General features: G+C 38.8%; 2 protein-coding genes across 2 annotated transcripts; one reads left to right on the top strand and one right to left on the bottom strand.

The window, feature by feature from the left end:
- The first annotated feature begins 12,714 nt into the window (after window positions 1-12,714).
- On the top strand, window positions 12,715-13,194 carry LOC116140371. Its single transcript, XM_031426015.1, has one exon. The coding sequence runs from the start codon at window positions 12,715-12,717 to the stop codon at window positions 13,192-13,194; it is 480 nt and encodes a 159-aa protein (XP_031281875.1).
- Window positions 13,195-13,307: 113 nt separating this feature from the next.
- Window positions 13,308-18,698, bottom strand: LOC116140370. The gene is given in 7 exon segments (XM_031426014.1): window positions 13,308-13,340; window positions 14,643-14,824; window positions 14,879-15,237; window positions 15,539-16,589; window positions 16,592-17,096; window positions 17,175-17,466; window positions 17,563-18,698. Coding segments are annotated over 7 exon segments (3,543 nt in total). The 5' UTR covers window positions 18,684-18,698.
- Between the last annotated feature and the right edge of the window lie 299 nt (window positions 18,699-18,997).

Raw genomic sequence — 18,997 nt, 5'->3', positions numbered from 1 at the left:
AAAAAATTAGTCAAAATATATAAAAAAAAAAAGCCTATTATATCCTTAATAATTATCTTTTATGATGTTGATCATTATAATATGGATCGTAGAATTTACAAAATGATTATTCAACCCTTTTTTTTTATTGATAACTTTACAAAATTAAAAATTAAAATACTATTTGAATTAATTGATTTTACTTCAATTATACACCCTATTGAACTTTTTGTCAAAGTTTTATTATTTCATAATTAAATAATTTAGTCATCAGAGAACTATTATATTATTTAAACATTGAAAAATGATTATATTCAAAATTTTAAACAAATAATTCTATTATAGAGAGACATAAGGTAGTTGTCAATTGCAAAGATAAAATAACAAAAGAAAATAATTCCAATAAAATAAATCTATTAAGTATTAAAACTAAAAATTTATTGTCACAATAAAATAGACTAAAATTTTATAAATTAAAAGGCATAATTGGATTGGATTTAAAATAAATTTACTTAGCAAATCCAATAACAGATCCAAATCAATTGGATTCTCAAAATTGAGATCCGATCCAATCCAATTAAATTACCAAAACAGATCAAAATTGGATTGGTTGGTTTGATTGGACGAGATTAAATTTTGAACACCCCTAATAATGGATAGCATCTCTTCTATCCTTTATAGATTTTGAATTTTTCTTTTTGTTTTTTTCTCTTAATTATTCAATGTTATACACAGATCAAGCATTATTGGTGAAATTAATAAACTTTTCTGAACATAGAATTTGCATGTTTATTACATGTACAATTCAGCCTAAATAAATCACAATATGATTGATTATATAATTAGTTTTACTCGCGATTTAATGAATTTTCATTTTATTATTTTTCTTATAATAATAATAATAATAATAATTTGATATGTTATAAATATTTTATCTTATTGTAAGACATCAATAACCATTTATGTTCAATTGAGTATGTAATACTTTCCATCCTCTTTGATAAAAACATATTTTTGAAAGGACTGTAATTCATGTATTAACGCACACATAATAATTTAACTTTATCCTTAGTCGTGCACTAAAGTGCTAAAAAAAAATTTAAAAAAAAAAAAGTTTATAGTAAATCATAAAATATTATATCATCCTATATCAAATTGTAATTTGAAATGAGTTGTGTGTCCTAAGACAGTTGAAGACCAAAAATTTAATATTTTGATGCATTTAAAAAATATTTTTTTTTTATCTTTTTATACGTAATATGCATAACCAAATTTTTTTATCTTTTAATATTCTTAACATATTGTATGGGCCAAAAATCATATTAGACTTGGCGAGGTCCAATAATAAAATAACAATGTCACGGCCCAAAGGCCTTAGCCCAATTCCGATCAAGCCTACACTTAAATTTACCTTGTGAACTGCCCACTCTATGAGTTAGACTACCCTACGAGTTAAGTTGAACTAGGTTCGGCCCATTCGCCCACATCAGTCCATAAAGGGATCAAAATCCCACTCAATTTCCTCTTCTTGTAGGATCTTATATTTTATCCAAATTGGGAAGCCTCAGCTGATAAAGGCAACGAATCTGATCTTCTGCCTAAATTGGAACTCCTCTACTGAATAGGATTCAGGATCCTACTAGGATACCAACCCCATGCATTCATTATATAAGGAGAGGCAAACCCTCTCATCAGGTATTCAAAAATCACCTACCAACTCTCACATTCTAGCTCTCAATCAGTTGAAATATTCCAATGTCTTCTGATGTAAGGTAGTCAGATGGCTAGCCAAATTGAAGCATGCCGGAGCAAAAAGAGACACCTCCAAATGGTACGAGTACCATAGGGACCATGGCCATGTCACCGCGGATTGCATCGTCCTACACCTTGAAGTAGCTGAGTTGTTAAAAAGAGGTCACCTCTGGGAATTCCTATCTAACAAAGGAAAAAGCATCATGGCAAACAAGGATTGCCAAGTCATTCCCCCTCCAAAAGCCCCACCGGTAGACGGAATGTACGGCGCTATTTCAAGCAGATCAGAAGTAAGTGGGGTGGGCTAGTCATTAGCAAAGCGCCATGCCCAAGCCGCAACCAACACACAGCTCCAACATTCCAGACCGTCATTACAAAAAGCTACCAACTTGATTATAGAGTTCGTGGACAACAAAGCAGCGACTCTACTGAATCCCCATCACGACGCACTTGTGATTACTCTCCAAATCGCCAACATAATCGTTAGGCGAATCCTTGTAGGCCCTGGCTCTTCAGCTAACATCATGTTTGTTGAAGCATTCAAGGTCATGGGACTAGATGAGTCCAGCATCAACCGTCGCTCAACTCTCCTCGTAAGATTCAGCTCAAAGCAAAAGTACACAATTAGGGAGATTGCTCTGCAAGTTTACGTCGAAGGGATCAACCATCAGACCACCTTCATGATACTAGACGTCCCCTCTCCCTTCAACGTGATCCTCGGCCGATTGTGGATTCACGGCATGCTGGCTATCCCTTCCACTTTCTACTAGACTATCTGTATCCCAACCAAGTGGGGAATCAAAGAGATCAAGGGGGACTAGAAGGCTTCTAAAGATTGCTATCACAACGTCTTCAAACTTAAACGAGGCACAATGTAGCAATTACAATCTTATCCGGCTGGAGGAGTAGAGCCGGAACAACAAGTTATGGAGGAGTTGAACGAAGTGCAACTACATCCGGATCACCCAGACTGAAAAACACGAGTAGGAGCCTAGCTCACACCTAATATCCGAACAAGACTCGTAGACTTCCTGAAAAAGAACCAATATTTCTTTGCACAGTCCCATCCGACATGATTAGGATCAGCCTTGAAGCTATAACGCACCAACTAAATATGGACTTGGACTACCCCCTGTAAGACAGAAGAGAAGAAAGTCTGCTCCCAAAAGGAACAAAGTAATCAATGAAGAGGTAGAGAAACTCCTAAGCAACAGCTCTATCCAAGAAGTTCATTACCCAGATTGGCTAGCAAACATGGTGGTAGCGAAGAAAAAGAATGGGAAGTGGAGAGTCTTCATCGACTTCATCGATTTAAACAAAGCTTGCCCCAAAGACTCCTTCCCTTTACCCTATATAGATATGCTAGTGGACGCTACGGCCAAACATCAACTACTAAGCTTCATGGACGCCTTCTCGGGATTTAACCAAATACTGATGCACCCAGATGACCAAGAAAATATTGCTTTTATCATCGGACAAGGCATCTATTGTTACAAAGTGATGCCATTCAACTTAAAGAATGCTGGTGCCACTTATCAGCGCCTAGTGAACAAGATGTTCGCCAATCTACTAAGAGACTCCATGAAAGTATACATCGACAACATGCTGGTAAAGTCCCTAATCGCTGAGCAACACCTCGACCACCTTTAACATGCTTTCGAGGTGTTACGAAAATACAATATGAAGCTGAATCCAGCAAAATGCTCATTCGACGTCTCATTCAGAAAATTTCTAAGGTACATGGTAACATAGCGCGACATCGAGGCCAATCCAGATCAGATCAGGGCAATCCTGGGCATCTCATCCCCCACTTGCATAAAAGACGTGGAGCGCCTCACATGGAGAATAGTCGCATTGAGCCAGTTCATCTCCAAGTTGGCGGAGAAATGCCTCCTCTTTTTCGCCTCCTTCAGGAAATCAAAAAAGTTTGAATGGACTCCAGCATGTGAAAATGCATTGATTCATCTGAAACGGTATTTAACTCACGTCCACTACTTTCTAAGCCAAAGACAGGGGAACGACTCTTCACTTATTTGGTAGTGTCCAAATTCGCCATATCCGTCGTGCTGATCCGAGAGGAAGAAGGAAAATAGTTGCCAGTCTACTACACCAGCAAGTCCTTGCTCGATGTAGAGACACGGTATAGCCAACTTGAAAAACTAGCACTCACCCTAATCACAATCACACGGAAGTTACGACCATACTTTCAATGCCACCCAATCATAGTCTTGACTTCTTATCCCTTGATGAAGATACTCCACAAGTCAAGCCGAACCTCTCGGGTCGGCTCATTCAATAGGCAGTAGAACTAAGTGAGTTTGATGTCTCCTTTCAACCCCGTATGATAATCAAGTCTCAAGTCCTAGCTGACTTTATTGTCGACTTCGCACCTAGCACTTCTATTTAGGGGGTGTTTGTCTAAGCTTATAAGTTGGTCAAACTAGCTTATAAGCTCTAAAATTAAGCTGACCTGTTTGTTTTTTACTTTTTTGAGCTTATAAGCCAAAAAAAATAAGTTGGGGGGAGGTACTTTTTTTTTTTTGGCTTATAAACACTCTGCTTATAAGCTAGTTTGACCAAGTATATTACCACATTATCCTTATTTAATTTTAAAATTCCATAGTATACCCTTATTTAATGTAGTATCTTTTTTAGTCATTTTATAATAAAATTTACTTATAAGCCACATTTTACCAAACACGTTAACTACTTATCAGTCACTTATAAGTACTTTAACCAAACACGTAATTGCTTAAAATTTCAAATGCTTATAAGCTAAAATTAGCTTATAAGCACTTGTTACTTATAAGCTAATTTTCATAAGCTCAGACAAACACCCCCTTAGGCAGAGAAGGAACTCCTATGTTTGACAGATCATGCACCGTCCAAGTGGATTCTATCAATGGATGACTCAAGCAACATCAACGGCAGCAGGACTAGTCCTCATCTCCTCAAAAGGAGATAATTTCCAACAAGGCATATGGTGCAGCTTCAAAGCAATCAATAATAAGGTCAAATACGAGGCGCTGATCGCTGGACTTTTACTTGCCAAAAAAATGGGGATAAAAAAATTAAAAGTCAAATTCAACTCACAGTTAGTGGTGAACCAACTCTAAGGCTCCTATCAAGCACGGGACACCAAAATGACTTCGTATCTAAACCTGGCCAAAGAGCTCCAATCATCCTTTGAAGAGATCATGATTGCCTAGGTCTCAAGGACCGAAAAATCCCATGCAGACGCTCTCGCAAATCTTGGTTCGACTCTTAAGACTTAGCACCCAATAACGATCCCCCTGGTATACAAACATCAAAAATTGCAACCAGCTCGGTCGAAGTCGCACCAGTTGGCCCAAATAAATCATGGATGACACCCATCCTCCATTATCTGAAAATCGACAAACTGCCAATTGACAAGAATGAGGCATGGAGGTTGAAAGCTAAAGTGACATGATTCATCATCCATGAGGGCCACCTGCTAAGAAGGTCATTTTTAGGACCATATCTCAATTGCATTACCCCTGAGGAAGCAAAGCATGTACTTGCAGAACTCCACAAAGGCGAGTGTGGTAACCACTCTGGGGGACGCAACCTCGCCAATAGGGCACTCACGCAGGTTACTATTGGCCCACCATGCGAACCAATTCAACCAAGTAATTCAAAAGTTACGATAGTTGCCAGCGCTTTGTGAATATATCACATTCCCCCCCGGAACGGCTCAGCTTCATCCTCACCCCTTGGCCATTCATGAAGTGGGGGATGAACATCGTAGGGAAGCTTCCAACAGCACCAGGGCAACGAGTCTATATGCTGGCGGTCACCGACTACTTTTCCAAATGGATAGAAGCAGAAGCTTTCGCCTAAGTCAAGGACCATGAAATGAAAAGCTTCATATGGAAGAACATCATCTACTGGTTCGAATTACCAAAGGAAATAGTCACCAACAACGCTTTTAATTTATAAGCATTGGCTTCCAAGACTTCTGCAAAATGTGGGGGATCAAGCTGAGCTTTTCCAAGTTGCGCTACCCCCAAGCGAACGGGCTAGTCGAATCATCTAATAAGACTATCCTCTAAACCATGAAGAAGAGGCTCCAAAAAGCGAAGGGAGCTTGGGCTGATGAACTCCCGAGGGTACTATGGTCTTACCGCACCATGGCTGGGTCTTTTATGGGAGAAACACCTTTCTCCTTGGCCTACGGTTTAGAAGCAATAATTCTAGCAGAAGTGTCAATTTCCTCGACTTGGCTCCAATGGATGGACAAAGACTCTAATGGGCAACAATTGTGCCACAACCTTGACACCGCCGATAAGCTGAGTGATTAGGCGCTCATCCGCAATGCTATTTACTAGCAAAAAATGGCTTAACATTACAACAAGAACGTCTGAGCTAGAGTCTTCAAAGTAGGCGACTGAGTTCTACGCCAAGTGTTCCAAAACACTAAGGAATTAGGAGCCAACAAACTTGGCTTAACATGGGAAGAACTCTACAAGATCACCAAGGTTGTGGGAAAATGAGTACTAGCCTACCAACTACAAACACCCGAGGGGAAGAATATCACTAACAGTTGGAACATGATCCACCTAAAGGCCTATCACTTCTGATGACATTCGACTCCACTGTATTATGCAATGGGGGACAGGGTAGGCCTGTCTACTCCCCCCAGATCATTCCAAGTAAATTCCGCTCTAGGGCGGATCTATGTTCTTTTATTCATTAATAAAAGTGAGGTATTATTTAGCAAGCTGAATGTTTAGTTTTCTGTTTATGAAATACGCCCCATGGGCTGTAAGGGCTATGCCTTTCACACATGATTGATGCCACATATGGCTAAATCACATAAATCGAAGACACATGCAAACATTTAAAGTTAAAAGAACTTTGTAAACAAAAAAAAAAGGGTCCAACCCTTATCATTAAAAATATATAAACTCTAAAGGCTAAAATCAACAATCAGTGCACAAGACACTTTACAAAAAGATAACAAAAAAGAAAACAAAGCTAAGGTTGGGCCTACTTCTCAGTTCTTCCATGTTCATCCAGCACGACTGCTTCTTTAGTTGGCACAATCTCCTCAGTAAGGGCCAAGGTGCTCCTCCCCTCAATATCAAGACCATTAACCTTGCTCTGCTCGACACAGCCATTTTCTGGGACAACCAAGTCCTTCTTTGGCTCTGCTGGCTTAGGGTCATTAGCAACTAGCTTGGCTCTTCCTTCCAGTTCGACAAGGAAACATTTATACATGTCAATATCCTTATTCGACTCCTATCCACCCTGCTTGCCAGCCTTAAATTCTTCCATCAGCTCCAAGCGAGTTTTGAGAACCGTCTTCATGGCCATCGACTCGAGCCTCTTCACGAGCTTGACCTTCTCTGCTTCCCATTCGGCTCAGTCAGAGTCCAACTCCAACTGAACCTTTAAGAGTTGGGAATGAAGATCCTTCTAGCTGACCCACAACTCCTTCTCCCTCCCCTCCACAGCCGCCAGTTGGCTCCTCAATGGAGAGTTAGTCTCCTGATGGGAATGCAAAATGTCATATTTAACCCCCTTAATGTTTAGTCTTTTATACATATTTGTTTCCTAATTGTACTCATTATTACTTTATTTTGGTTTAGGAAGCAAATGGAGGTGTTAATTGAAAAACGGAATTAATTAGGGGAATTCGGAAAGTTTCGCCACTGCTTCGTATTCTGGGCATAATTCTCTCATCCGAGCTCCGATTGAGATGATTCAAAATGCTGTGGAACGCTAAGACAGAGCTCACAACTTTCATTTTTTTGAGTTTTTAGAGATACTGACTGAATCAAGGTTGTAATTGAGCTTGAAGTTGACGCACCTGCATTACCGACGTCCTGGAGCGTTCTGACTGTTATGCGTCAGTCTATTATTGCACGTTTTGAAGACATACATGCTCACGAAAATTACAGCTGGAACATCACCTTCCTATTTTATTAGGCTCTATTTTATTTTATTTCCAATTAATAAATTAGGATTAATGTTATTTTAGGATGAGAATATTTCTTTTAGGAGATTGTGGGATTTGAATCTTAAATTAGTTTTAAAAGGAGACAGAGGAGTTTTTGGGGACCACGCTCTTCTCTCTTCTCTTCTCTGAAATTTTCTTTCACTTGAGTTTTTGTGATGGCCATGAGCGGCTAAACTTTTGTAACTTGGTCGAAGGAAACGGAAACTCGGAATCAAATAAACTGTGAATCTTTCTGTTTTTAGTGTTATTCATGTTTGAGTATTGAATGTTATTCTGTGCATATTTTCATGATTGATGCATTTAATTACTAGGAGCCTACTAGTGTATTATTTGTTGAAATCTACTGCTAAGTTTGATATCAAATCCGTAATTGTTTGATCCCTCCAACTTGTGAAGCAACTAGGGTAAGTAATTTGCTGCGTCAGGAATTGTAACCTTACGAAGAAACTTCAACTAAATTAAATACAACCGCTTGTGTGTGTTTGTTTAGCTTCGTCGATCTCTCTAATTCTTAAGGCTGCCACTAGATTAAATCTTGAGCGCTTGTCTAGGGTTGTTTAGGGGTAAGATTAATTAGGATCGCTTGTTTCCTATTAATTACAATTAGGAGAGATAGGAAATTATTTTCAACGGTGAATATTCAATTTGAATTGATTCTTTGCATCAATGATCAGTTATAAGATTCTGATGGTGGATGTTGATAGAGACCAAGTTTCGTTATATAATTGAATTCGAATTAATTGTTTTTTTTGTTTTTGCAGATGTTGTTCTGTTTTACACAAAACCCCCCAGCTTTATTCACATAACTCAAATTCCTGACACTCTTCGTGGGATCGACCCTGACTTACACTACTACGTGTATTTTTAGGTTTTAATTCTGGGTGCCTACGACAGCTGCCATCTCCACCAAGTCTTTGTTCTACTTCTCTTGAGCAGATACCAACTTCTGAAGATGAGCCCCTCCAGATAAAGCCTACAAACAACGAAACAACAGCGTTAGTGACAATAAACCAAAAACTTAGAACGTAACTCTACGAAAATAGTTACCTAAAACATTGGGTGGTCGTCCACTCGGCCACGAAATAGCGTCTTCCGTGCCAAAGCTGTTCATCTTCAAGGAGCGAGTGAGATTCCACCACGGTCTTGACACAATGTAGTGTCGTAATACGTCAAGCAAAGAAAGGGATGGAAATTTTCACGACACCTCATTGTTAGGAACCTCCACCTGCAGAGCCGGATCAGTAGGCTGCACAGTCTTCTAGATGGGATTAGGTGGAACAAGCCCAGTAAGAATATAGGGATCACTTGTTTCAGTTCTCCTTCTCTTTTTGGCCGACTTGGTTCGCCTTCTCACGAAGGTCTTTGACATTGGACTTGGAAATGTCTTTTCATTCTTTCTTCTGCAAGGGAGAGTGTCTTTTGGGGTTAATGTGTAGAGTTGACTTACCAAAGATGAGGAAATTGCAGTATCGAACCAACAAAATGTACAACACAGCCTCCAAGGTGGAAACGAGATATCTTGAATTATTTCCAAAATGTGTCTCCACAAATGACTTTGCCTAAGGTTTGACTCTACCAGTACACAGCGATAGTTCCTATCCTCATCTGGAATCCAAGTATGCATGACTCCTTTCCTCAAACAAGTAACCCCAGCAATGTGTGGTTGTAAGACAAGTTTGCCAAAAAAGGAACAATGAGATTCAGTACTCCAACGAAAATTAAAGATTCTAAAATTACTCACCCGTTGCCTGCTAGAGTAGGGGATCACCCCGGCTCTGTTCTCCCCAAAAACAAGTTTCTCTCTCACAAAGAAGTATAAATCTTTCCACTTCTTATCATAGGTCTTGAGCCCTATCACTAAATGTCTGCGGTCATGCTGCAGCATAAAAAGGTATCGATCCCTTTCTTTGCCATGCTTCTAATATGATAAGTAAAGACAAATCCACCACTCCAAACCCTATCTTCAACCTTGTGCATAAATACTCCAATGTAAGCAATAATCTACATCCATTTGGCATTAACTGACTAGGGGCAATCATATATGGTTTAGCACCTCCCGCGTCAATCTCGATATCGGGATCTTAATCCACAATCAGAGTCTGCTTATATATGCGATCTAACCTGGCACCAAGCAATCACCTCTCATGCCAAGCAGGGACCCTGATCTCTATCGACTCGGTATCTTATAGAGATACTAAGTCTCGACGCGTCCCCTAGGACAAGCTTGGAAAGAGGATTGTCTTCAGCATACTACCCCTTGGTGGCTTGGCTCGTCCCCATGATCGTCACTAGCGACGAAACCTCCTCCCTTCCAACTGACTCAACGTCAGAGTCACTCTCGGTTCCAGTATCATATTCGAATTGCCACCGCTGGAACCACTCTAACTCGGTTCTGCATTTAGATTCCTTGACGCGCCCGCCCACATGCAAGTTATGTTCACACACCCTAATTGAGCTTGCTCTTCACCTTTAGGAAGCACGATGCTCGTAGGAGCGTTCCATAATCATCTTTACCGACAGTTTTCATCACTCGACTCGGCAAATGTCAGTCGATGCACTCTCCACATGTACAGCCACACAATTTTTTAACAAGAGACATCCAGCTGCGCGCCCTAGAATTCACCACTTCCAGTATCCACAACTTCCTCATGACTCGACACTGCCAAGATTACAAATCAAAACAATCACTAGTTACCTATGATCGGCTCGGCCAAACCAACCCTAGCTCAATTCCTCTCAAAAGACAGGTTTGCCCCTCTTCTCCCTCTTTCAGACCAAACCAAAAACCACTTTCCCCTCGAAACCAACCAAAAACTTGAGAAAAAATCCACTCTTCTCACAAAACCCAAACTCTAGATTCAACTTAGCCTCAAACTACCTCAAAACAACGCCTAAATACTCAAAACTTACTCACGAACACAAAAGGAGCAAATAACAAGTAAAAACCGAAAGGAAAACGAGAATTTACTGTGAGATTGGCTGGAAAAAACCAACCTTTGAAAGAAAAACTCTATCACTCTCATTTTCTCTCTCTTGAAGTCAAGTCTGTGATTTGAAATAAACCCAGAACGAAAGACCTCATATTAAAGGCAGGTCCTATCACTAGAGGACACGTGGTAGGCCCGCATTGGGACTCAGAGGAAAAACTTTTAATTTCCTGCCTCTTGCACCCACACAAGCGACCACACGAAACAAGACACGTGTCTATCCTCGTATTCGCTTCCGAGACCGCGTGTCACCTTGATAAGGCATAACTCGGACGTCTATTGCAGATCAAATCTTTTAGAGGCTTGAAGTTTACATTTTATTACTTTGTTTAACCCCATTCGGCCACTTCATGCAACATACACGGATTCTTGATAGCTTCACCAACCACTTGACGCGCAACTCCAAAGGTCACATAACCCTCCAATCGACTCAGCTCCGATCCATAGATTCTCCATTTGACTACCCTATACACCCGAGATGGAACGACAAGGGTCTTCAATTACTCACCCACCATCATAGTGTGACAATCTCCAGCCATATTGGTGTTCCACAGTTTTCATTTTATGACCCATGGTCTCTCCACAGCCCAAGCAGCGCCGGACAGTCCCATTTTTGGGATTTAACCAAGGCCACATCCCACTCCACTCGATTGATGCAATTCTCTCGCAAAGTACCGCCAAACCAAGTGAACATAAACTGATTAATTGGAACTACCTCAGACGAGATCCTCGCAATCTTTTTTCTGTTCGGTTTGATTATTAAGATCGAACCAAGGTAACCGTGTCCCAAGACACCATGACGGTTAGGTCTTCCTCCTAGGAATACTGACCTATCTATATCCCAAATATGAGCAAATGAATCTACTCTTTAAGTTAAATACCCTTTACTTAAAGAGTGGGGACAACTATATAGGCCAAAAATCATATTGGACCTGACGAGGTCCATAACAAAATAACAATGTCATGGCCCAAAGGCCTTAGCCCAATTCCGGTTAGGCCTACGCTTAAATTTTCTTGTGAACTGCCCACTCTATGAGTTGGACTACCCTACGAGTTAAGCTGAATTGGGTCTGGCCCATTTGCCCACAACAGTCCACAAAGGGATCAGAATCCCACTCAATTTCCTCTTATTGTAGGATCTCGTATCCTATCCAAATTGGAAAGCCTCAACTAATAAAGCAACGAATCTGACTTCTTCCCAAATTGGAACTCCTCTACTGAATAGGATTCAGAATCTTACTAAGATACCATCCCCATGGGTTCATTATATAAGGAGAGCAAACCCTCTTATCAGGTTTTCATAAATCACCTACCAGTTCTCGCATTCTAGCTCTCAAGCCGCCGAAATATCTGTACGTCTTCCTAGTGCTACCTCAACCCTAATAGCCTTCATTGCCTTCCCCGCAAGTCCATCAGATTGTTAGTGGCTCGCAACACAAGATTTGATCCTTGTATTTGTAACCGTAGATTTTACCGTCTACACATATATCCGAAAGCACACATTAAACAACCAATTTGATATACATAACCATTAGTCATGCATATTTTAGCCCTGAAAATATCCAAATCTTGAGCTTTATGAAGAAGATATTTCAGCAGTATATGTGTGTCACTTTATTAATTTTAATTAAAAATTTGAACACTCATCCAGCTTACTTAAGTGTGATTATTAATGTGGACGAACCGGCCAACCACTTTGATTCTCTCCTCAGCCGACTCATCTATTAAGTTGGGGGTTAACCATCCCTTTCACATAATGTGTTTAAACGCTAAATTTCTTTCTCTCTCTTTAGCCCTCCGAATAATCCGGCGCTTGCTGGGATGACCATCCTCTCATTAATGTCCACCACTTGTATATAGTATCTACATTTCGACACCCGCATATATATATGTTTCCAAAAGGAAAAAAAATCTTACACAATTCCATTACTTGCCCACTTCAACAAAATAAATGATCCTCAATACCACTTTTTGTTTTTGAAAACCTTTTCAAACAAAGTAGTTCGAAAAATAATGGTGTCATCAGAAGATTTCAGTTTTCCAAAGATCAACTACCCTCTTCCTAATTTTGCAATCTCTCCATCGTTGTGGCGAGTCTCTTCTATAGTTTATCCGGATTCTCACGACGCCGGCGAAGCGAGAGAAGAAGCAGATGTTTCAAGGAGGAGCTTCTCTGTTTGCTATCTAAATGAAGATAAATTATCCAAGAAAGAGTGCGGCGAGGAGAAGATGGACATGTTGTGGGAGGACTTCAACGAAGAAATCGAAAGGGTCGTTTCGAATTCATCGATGAAGGAGGAGCAGGAGGAGAAGAAAGAGACGGTAAAATTATCAAGCGGGCATGGACCCCGTTCAAGTGAAACGATGGTTGAGCTTTGTTGTGCTCAAGCTTTGCAGATGTCCAGTTCGGGAAGGCCTAGCAGCAGTAGTACTAGTATCGTAGTGGTCATGAAGATTTTGAAGAAACTTTTCTTGCTTAAAAAATTCCCATAGAATTAAGAAGAATTATTAATCAGATTAAGTATCAAAGGTTTGGCAAAAAAAATTAGAATCAGAAATTTTATATAGTTCATATTTCTGTTAATTTATTAGGGGTTTTACTTCTTCTATATAATGGGTTCATGACTGATAGTAGTTATCTGTTAATGAAATAAAGTGCTTTAACTTTTATCGCATTGCTTGGGCTGACTTCTTCTTCTTCTTTTTTATTTTTATTTTATGTTATTTAAATGAATTATATTTTGCATATGAAAGTATAAAATCTTTATTATGTTATTTTATATATTTAAGTTTTGAAAGGTTATGACAAATATATCTGGGTTGTAATATATCATAGATATTCACCTTCATTGGGTAAATGTATTTATATTTTATATTGCAAATATAGAATATTATAATGAAAGAAAATCCTTATATATCATGATAAATATCAAGTGTTCAGAATTCAGATGATGTTTCCAAAAGGATTGATTCTGTTAATTTGGAATAATGTATAGACTAAAACACTGACGATTTGCTGGAGTCAACCATGGTAGCCTTGACCATGACTCACCAGTGGATAACACGTCCTTTATGATTTGGGAGTCTCCCATTCAGTCCATGCCCTCTATATTAGACACGTGGACTGTTTCTTATTTTAAGTTTGTATTATAAAAGCCAATTCACGTTCGACCAATTACATGATGCCATTACTTCTGAGCTATTGCAAGTGAGTCTGAGGTTGATAAACTTGTTCCGTAATAACTTCTTTCTTAAATAATAATTCAAAATTTATTTTATAAATATATTTTAAAAATAATTATGGAACAATTTATTTCTTCTATAATTTATTTTATTGGATGATTCCAAAAGCAGACTGATAGAATAGGAACAAGTTGTTTTGCTAGGAACGTGTTGAGGATGATATACCAAATGATAGAATAGGAATAAGTTGTTTTATTAGGAACGTGTTGAGGATAATTGAATTATAACTCTAAGGAAACTAAGTCCTTAAAACCTTAATCTTGAGACGCCACAAAAGTTGATCACTTCCTTTGATAAGTCGAGATTCAAACATTCAATCAAGAACACAAGAGGGCAAAGCAAATAGCTTTATGAAATAAACTTCAATTGATAATAATCTGTCCCCAAAAATAACATGGCGGCTCCTTTTTATAAGCAACAAACCCTAAAAGAAAACCCTAGCTAATTGAAAAACGAGTTGGGCCTAAGTACAAGCGAATTGGGTCTAAATAAACCTTAAATAAGTAAAAGACTAAAGAATCTAATGATAATTAAAACATAAAAAAAACCCAAGATTAAATAAACGAAAATTAATTCCTAAATTAATCCTTGCATCTAACTTGATCTTCCGAATCTACCCCTTGCATAAAAAGATAATAGGTCATCCTTGGTGAAGCTTTAAAATCTTCAAATTTAGTCTTAGAATCTTCTAGTACAACCTCTTTGTATTGCACTTCCATGATCACGCCTTGTAAAGCCTCTTTCATCCTCTTTGTCTTTGCCTTAGTCATTGGACCGCCAATTCCTTGCAAAGGATCTTGAGAATATTTGGGAACATCAATTTGGTCAGCACCTCTATCTCCATTATTCCCCTCCTCTTCGAAAGGATTCGTCCTCGAATCTTCTACATCAAACAAAGATAAATCAGCAACATTAAAAGTTGCACTAACATTACCATAGTCGCTTGGCAAATCTAGCTTGTAGGCATTATCATTGATCCGCTCTAAGACTTGAAAAGGTCCATCTCCTCGAGGCTGCAATTTTGATTTCCTTTGTGTGGGAAACCTTTCCTTATGCATGTGCACCCAAATCCAATCTCCAGGTTGGAAGACAACCTTCAAATGCCCCTTATTGGCCTGCTTAGCATATTGCTCATTCTTTCTTTCAATGTTGGCCCAAACTCTGGCATGTAAATCCTTCACAAAATCTATCTTTTTCTTACCATTAAGATTAGCATGCTCATTAGTAGGCAAAGGTAAAATATCCAAAGGTGTTAAAGGATTAAAGCCATAAACAATTTCAAAAGGAGAAAATGAAGAGGTAGAATGAACAGTCCTATTATATGCAAACTCAATATGTGGCAAACACTTCTCCCACTGCCTTAAGTTCTTTTGAATGATAGCACGCAATAGTAGAAAATAATAGTTTGGTTCCTAATTTATTCCATAAAGTGCGCCAAAAATAACTTAGAAACTTAACATCTCTATCACTAACAATTGTCTTAGGCAACCCATGCAAACGAACCACTTCTTTAAAGAACAAATCAGCAATATGTGTTGCGTCGTTTGTTTTAGAACGTGCAATAAAATGAGCCATTTTGCTAAACCTATCAACAACAACAAATATGCTATCCTTACCACTTTGAGTCCTTGGTAATCCTAAAACAAAATCCATAGATATATCAATCCAAGGTTGATTAGGTACAGGTAAAGGGGTATACAAGCCATGCGGTCTAACTTTAGATTTTGCTTGCCTACATGTAATGCACTTATCACAAACAGATTGCACATCGTGCTTCATATTAGGCCAATAAAAATGCTTATGTAATATATCTAAAGTCTTTAGAACACCAAAGTGACCCATCAAACCTCCCCCACGACTTTCCCTAACAAGCAACTCACGAACAGAACAAATAGGCACACATAATTTATCTTTCTTGAATAGAAATCCTTCATGCCTATAAAAGTCACCAAACGCACACTTATCACATGCATTCCATACTTGGCTGAAATCAGAATCATTGGCATACAAATCCTTAAGCAATTCAAAACCAAGTAATTTAGTTTGCAATGAAGTAAGTAATACGTATGCATCAACCACAACGTTTTCCTTCCCATGCTTGTATTTGATTACATAAGGAAACGTTTCTATGAACTCCAACCACTTAGTATATCTTTTATTAAGCTTACCTTGGGTCTTCAAGAACTTCAAGCTCTCATGATCATAATGAATGATGAATTCCCTCGGCCACAAGTAATACTGCCATGTTTGAAGAGTTCTCAATAATGCATAAAGCTCCTTGTCGTACGTAGGATAATTCAACACTGCCCTACTTAGCTTTTCACTAAAATAGGCAATTGGTTTGGAATTCTGCATCAAAACAGCTCCTAGTCCAATCCCCGATGCATCACATTCTATCTCAAAAGCTTTATCAAAGTTAGGTAAACACAACAAAGGTGCATTAGTTAGCTTATTTTTCAAAGTTTTGAAAGCCCGGTCTTGCACATCATCCCATTTAAAAACAACATTCTTTTTAACAAGTTCATTCAAAGGTGTAGCAATAGAACTAAAATCTTTAACAAACCTTCGATAAAAACTTGCTAAACCATGGAAACTTCTCACCTCGTTCGCATTCTTAGGTGTAGGCTAGTCCCATATTGCCTTACCTTTTCTTCATCAACACTAATACCTTGTGAATTAACAACAAATCCAAGAAACACAACATATTCCATTCAAAACGTGCACTTCTTAAGATTAGCATACAATTGGTGCTCCCTCAACACACTAAACACAACATGTAAGTGTTTCACATGTTCATCCAAATTTTTGCTATAAACCAAAATATCATCAAAGTAAACTACCACAAATTTTCCCATGAAAGCACGCAAGACATGGTTCATCAACCTCATGAATGTACTAGGTGCATTAGTTAAACCAAAAGGCATTACTAACCACTCATACAATCCATATTTAGTTTTAAATGCAGTTTTCCATTCATCTCCCTCTTTCATGCGAATCTGATAATAGCCATTCTTTAAATCAATTTTAGAAAACAATTAAGAGCCATGCAATTCATCAAGCATATCATCTAATCTGGGGATAGGATGTCTATACTTTACCGTTATCTTGTTAATAGCTCGGCAATCCACACACATGCACCATGTTCCATCTTTCTTTGGGACTAAGAGGATAGGAACCGAACATGGGCTAAGACTCTCCCTTACAAATCCCTTTTGCAACAACTCATCCACTTGCCTTTGTATCTCCTTCGTTTCCTTGTGATTAGCTCTATAAGTAGATTGATTTGGTATGGCGGAACCAGGTATGAAGTCTATTTGATGCTCAATTCCTCTTAAAGGCGACAATCCATGAGGAATCTCCTCAAGAAATAGGTCCTCAAATTCCTACAATAAAGACACGACAACACTAGGCAAAGATGAGTTAAGGTCGTTAGTAGAAAAATAAACATCCTTGTACAAAAGTACAAGTACTTGTTGCCTCGCCATCATTACACTCTTAACCTCATGTTTTTCAGCAAGTACACTTATTCTTTTATTTTTCTCTCATTCTTGCTAACTTTTCTCTCCTTTTTTCCTCTCGACCTCACTTGCTCTCTTTCTATTATCCTCTTGCTCACACTTTTGTTTCTCTCTCATTTTGCACTCTCTTGCTATCCTAATCTGGTCTTCATAAGCTTGCAAAGGTTTGAGAGGGGCTAGTACAACTTTTTGGTTGTTCATTACAAAAGAATAACGATTTTTGTACCCATCATGCGACACCCTCCTATCAAACTGCCACGGTCGGTCAAGCAATATATGACCAGCATACATCGGTGCCACATCACAAAGAACCTCATCCTCATACTTGCCAATTGAAAAAGGAACCCGAACTTGCTTGTTTACCTTCACTTCTCCACAGTCATTCAGCCATTGTAGCTTGTACGGTTTAGGATGCTTCTCCCACTTCAAATTTAACTTTTTTACCAACAAAGTACTAGCAACATTACTACAACTCCCACTATCAATAATCAACGTACATACCTTATCCTTCACGTGGCATCTTATGTGGAAAATATGCTGATGTTGCTCATCATCTCCTTCATCCTTAGGTTGTATACTCAAGGCTCTCCTTGTAATAAGTAAATCACCATGCACAGGTTCTTCCACTTCAACATCAGAATGATCCTCTAATGGTGGCATCTCATCGTCGCTTGAGCTAGCACTTTTGACTTCTCAATTTGGCCATACAACCATAACCTTTTTGTTTGGGCATTCGGAAGCAATATGTTCGAATCCTTGACACCTAAAACACTTAATATCACGTGACTTAGTAAGAGTTTTAGTTTCGCATTTACCTTTAGGAGCAGCAATCGAATTCTTCGACTTTTCTTCTTCTTTTGTTCTAAAGGTAGCTTTATTGTCCTTCCAATTTGATCTCCACGGAGAGCTAGAGGACGAACTAGATCTGAACCTCTTGGACTTGATTTGCTTCTCCATTTTAACGGCTTTGTGCAGTAGCTCCTCCATCTCTACGTAATGTTGCAACTCAACCATGTCAACAATCTCCTTGTTCAATCCGGCAATGAATCTAGCCATTGTTGCTTCTCTGTCTTCCTCTATGTTTGCTCTAATCATGGCGATTTCCATCTCCTTATAATAATCCTCTACACTCATGGAACCTCGAACCAGCCCTTGCAACTTCCTATACAAATCTGTATAGTAATGGCTTGATATAAATCTCTTGTGCATCACCAACTTCATCTATTCCCATGACCGAATTGGCCTCTCACCATTCCTGCGCCTGTTGATCGCCAATTGATCCCACCATATACCTGCATAATCTATAAACTCCACGACTGCTAGCTTTACTTTCTTCTCCTTGGAGTAATTATGACAATCAAATACGTGCTCAACATTTCTTTCCCACTCCAAGTATAGCTCAGGATCATTCTTTCCTTGAAAAGTCGAAATCGTCATCTTTATACTGCCTATATTGTTATCTCCTTTGGAGTCAACATTCTTGGTCCGTTTATAACCAGTGCTCTCCACTTCGGAATTAGCTTCGTCTTCTTCTT

This window comes from Pistacia vera, unplaced genomic scaffold, assembly GCF_008641045.1.
Source record: "Pistacia vera cultivar Batoury unplaced genomic scaffold, PisVer_v2 Contig371, whole genome shotgun sequence".
NCBI classification, from domain to species: domain Eukaryota; kingdom Viridiplantae; phylum Streptophyta; class Magnoliopsida; order Sapindales; family Anacardiaceae; genus Pistacia; species Pistacia vera.
This window is presented reverse-complemented; position numbering and strand designations above follow the sequence as displayed.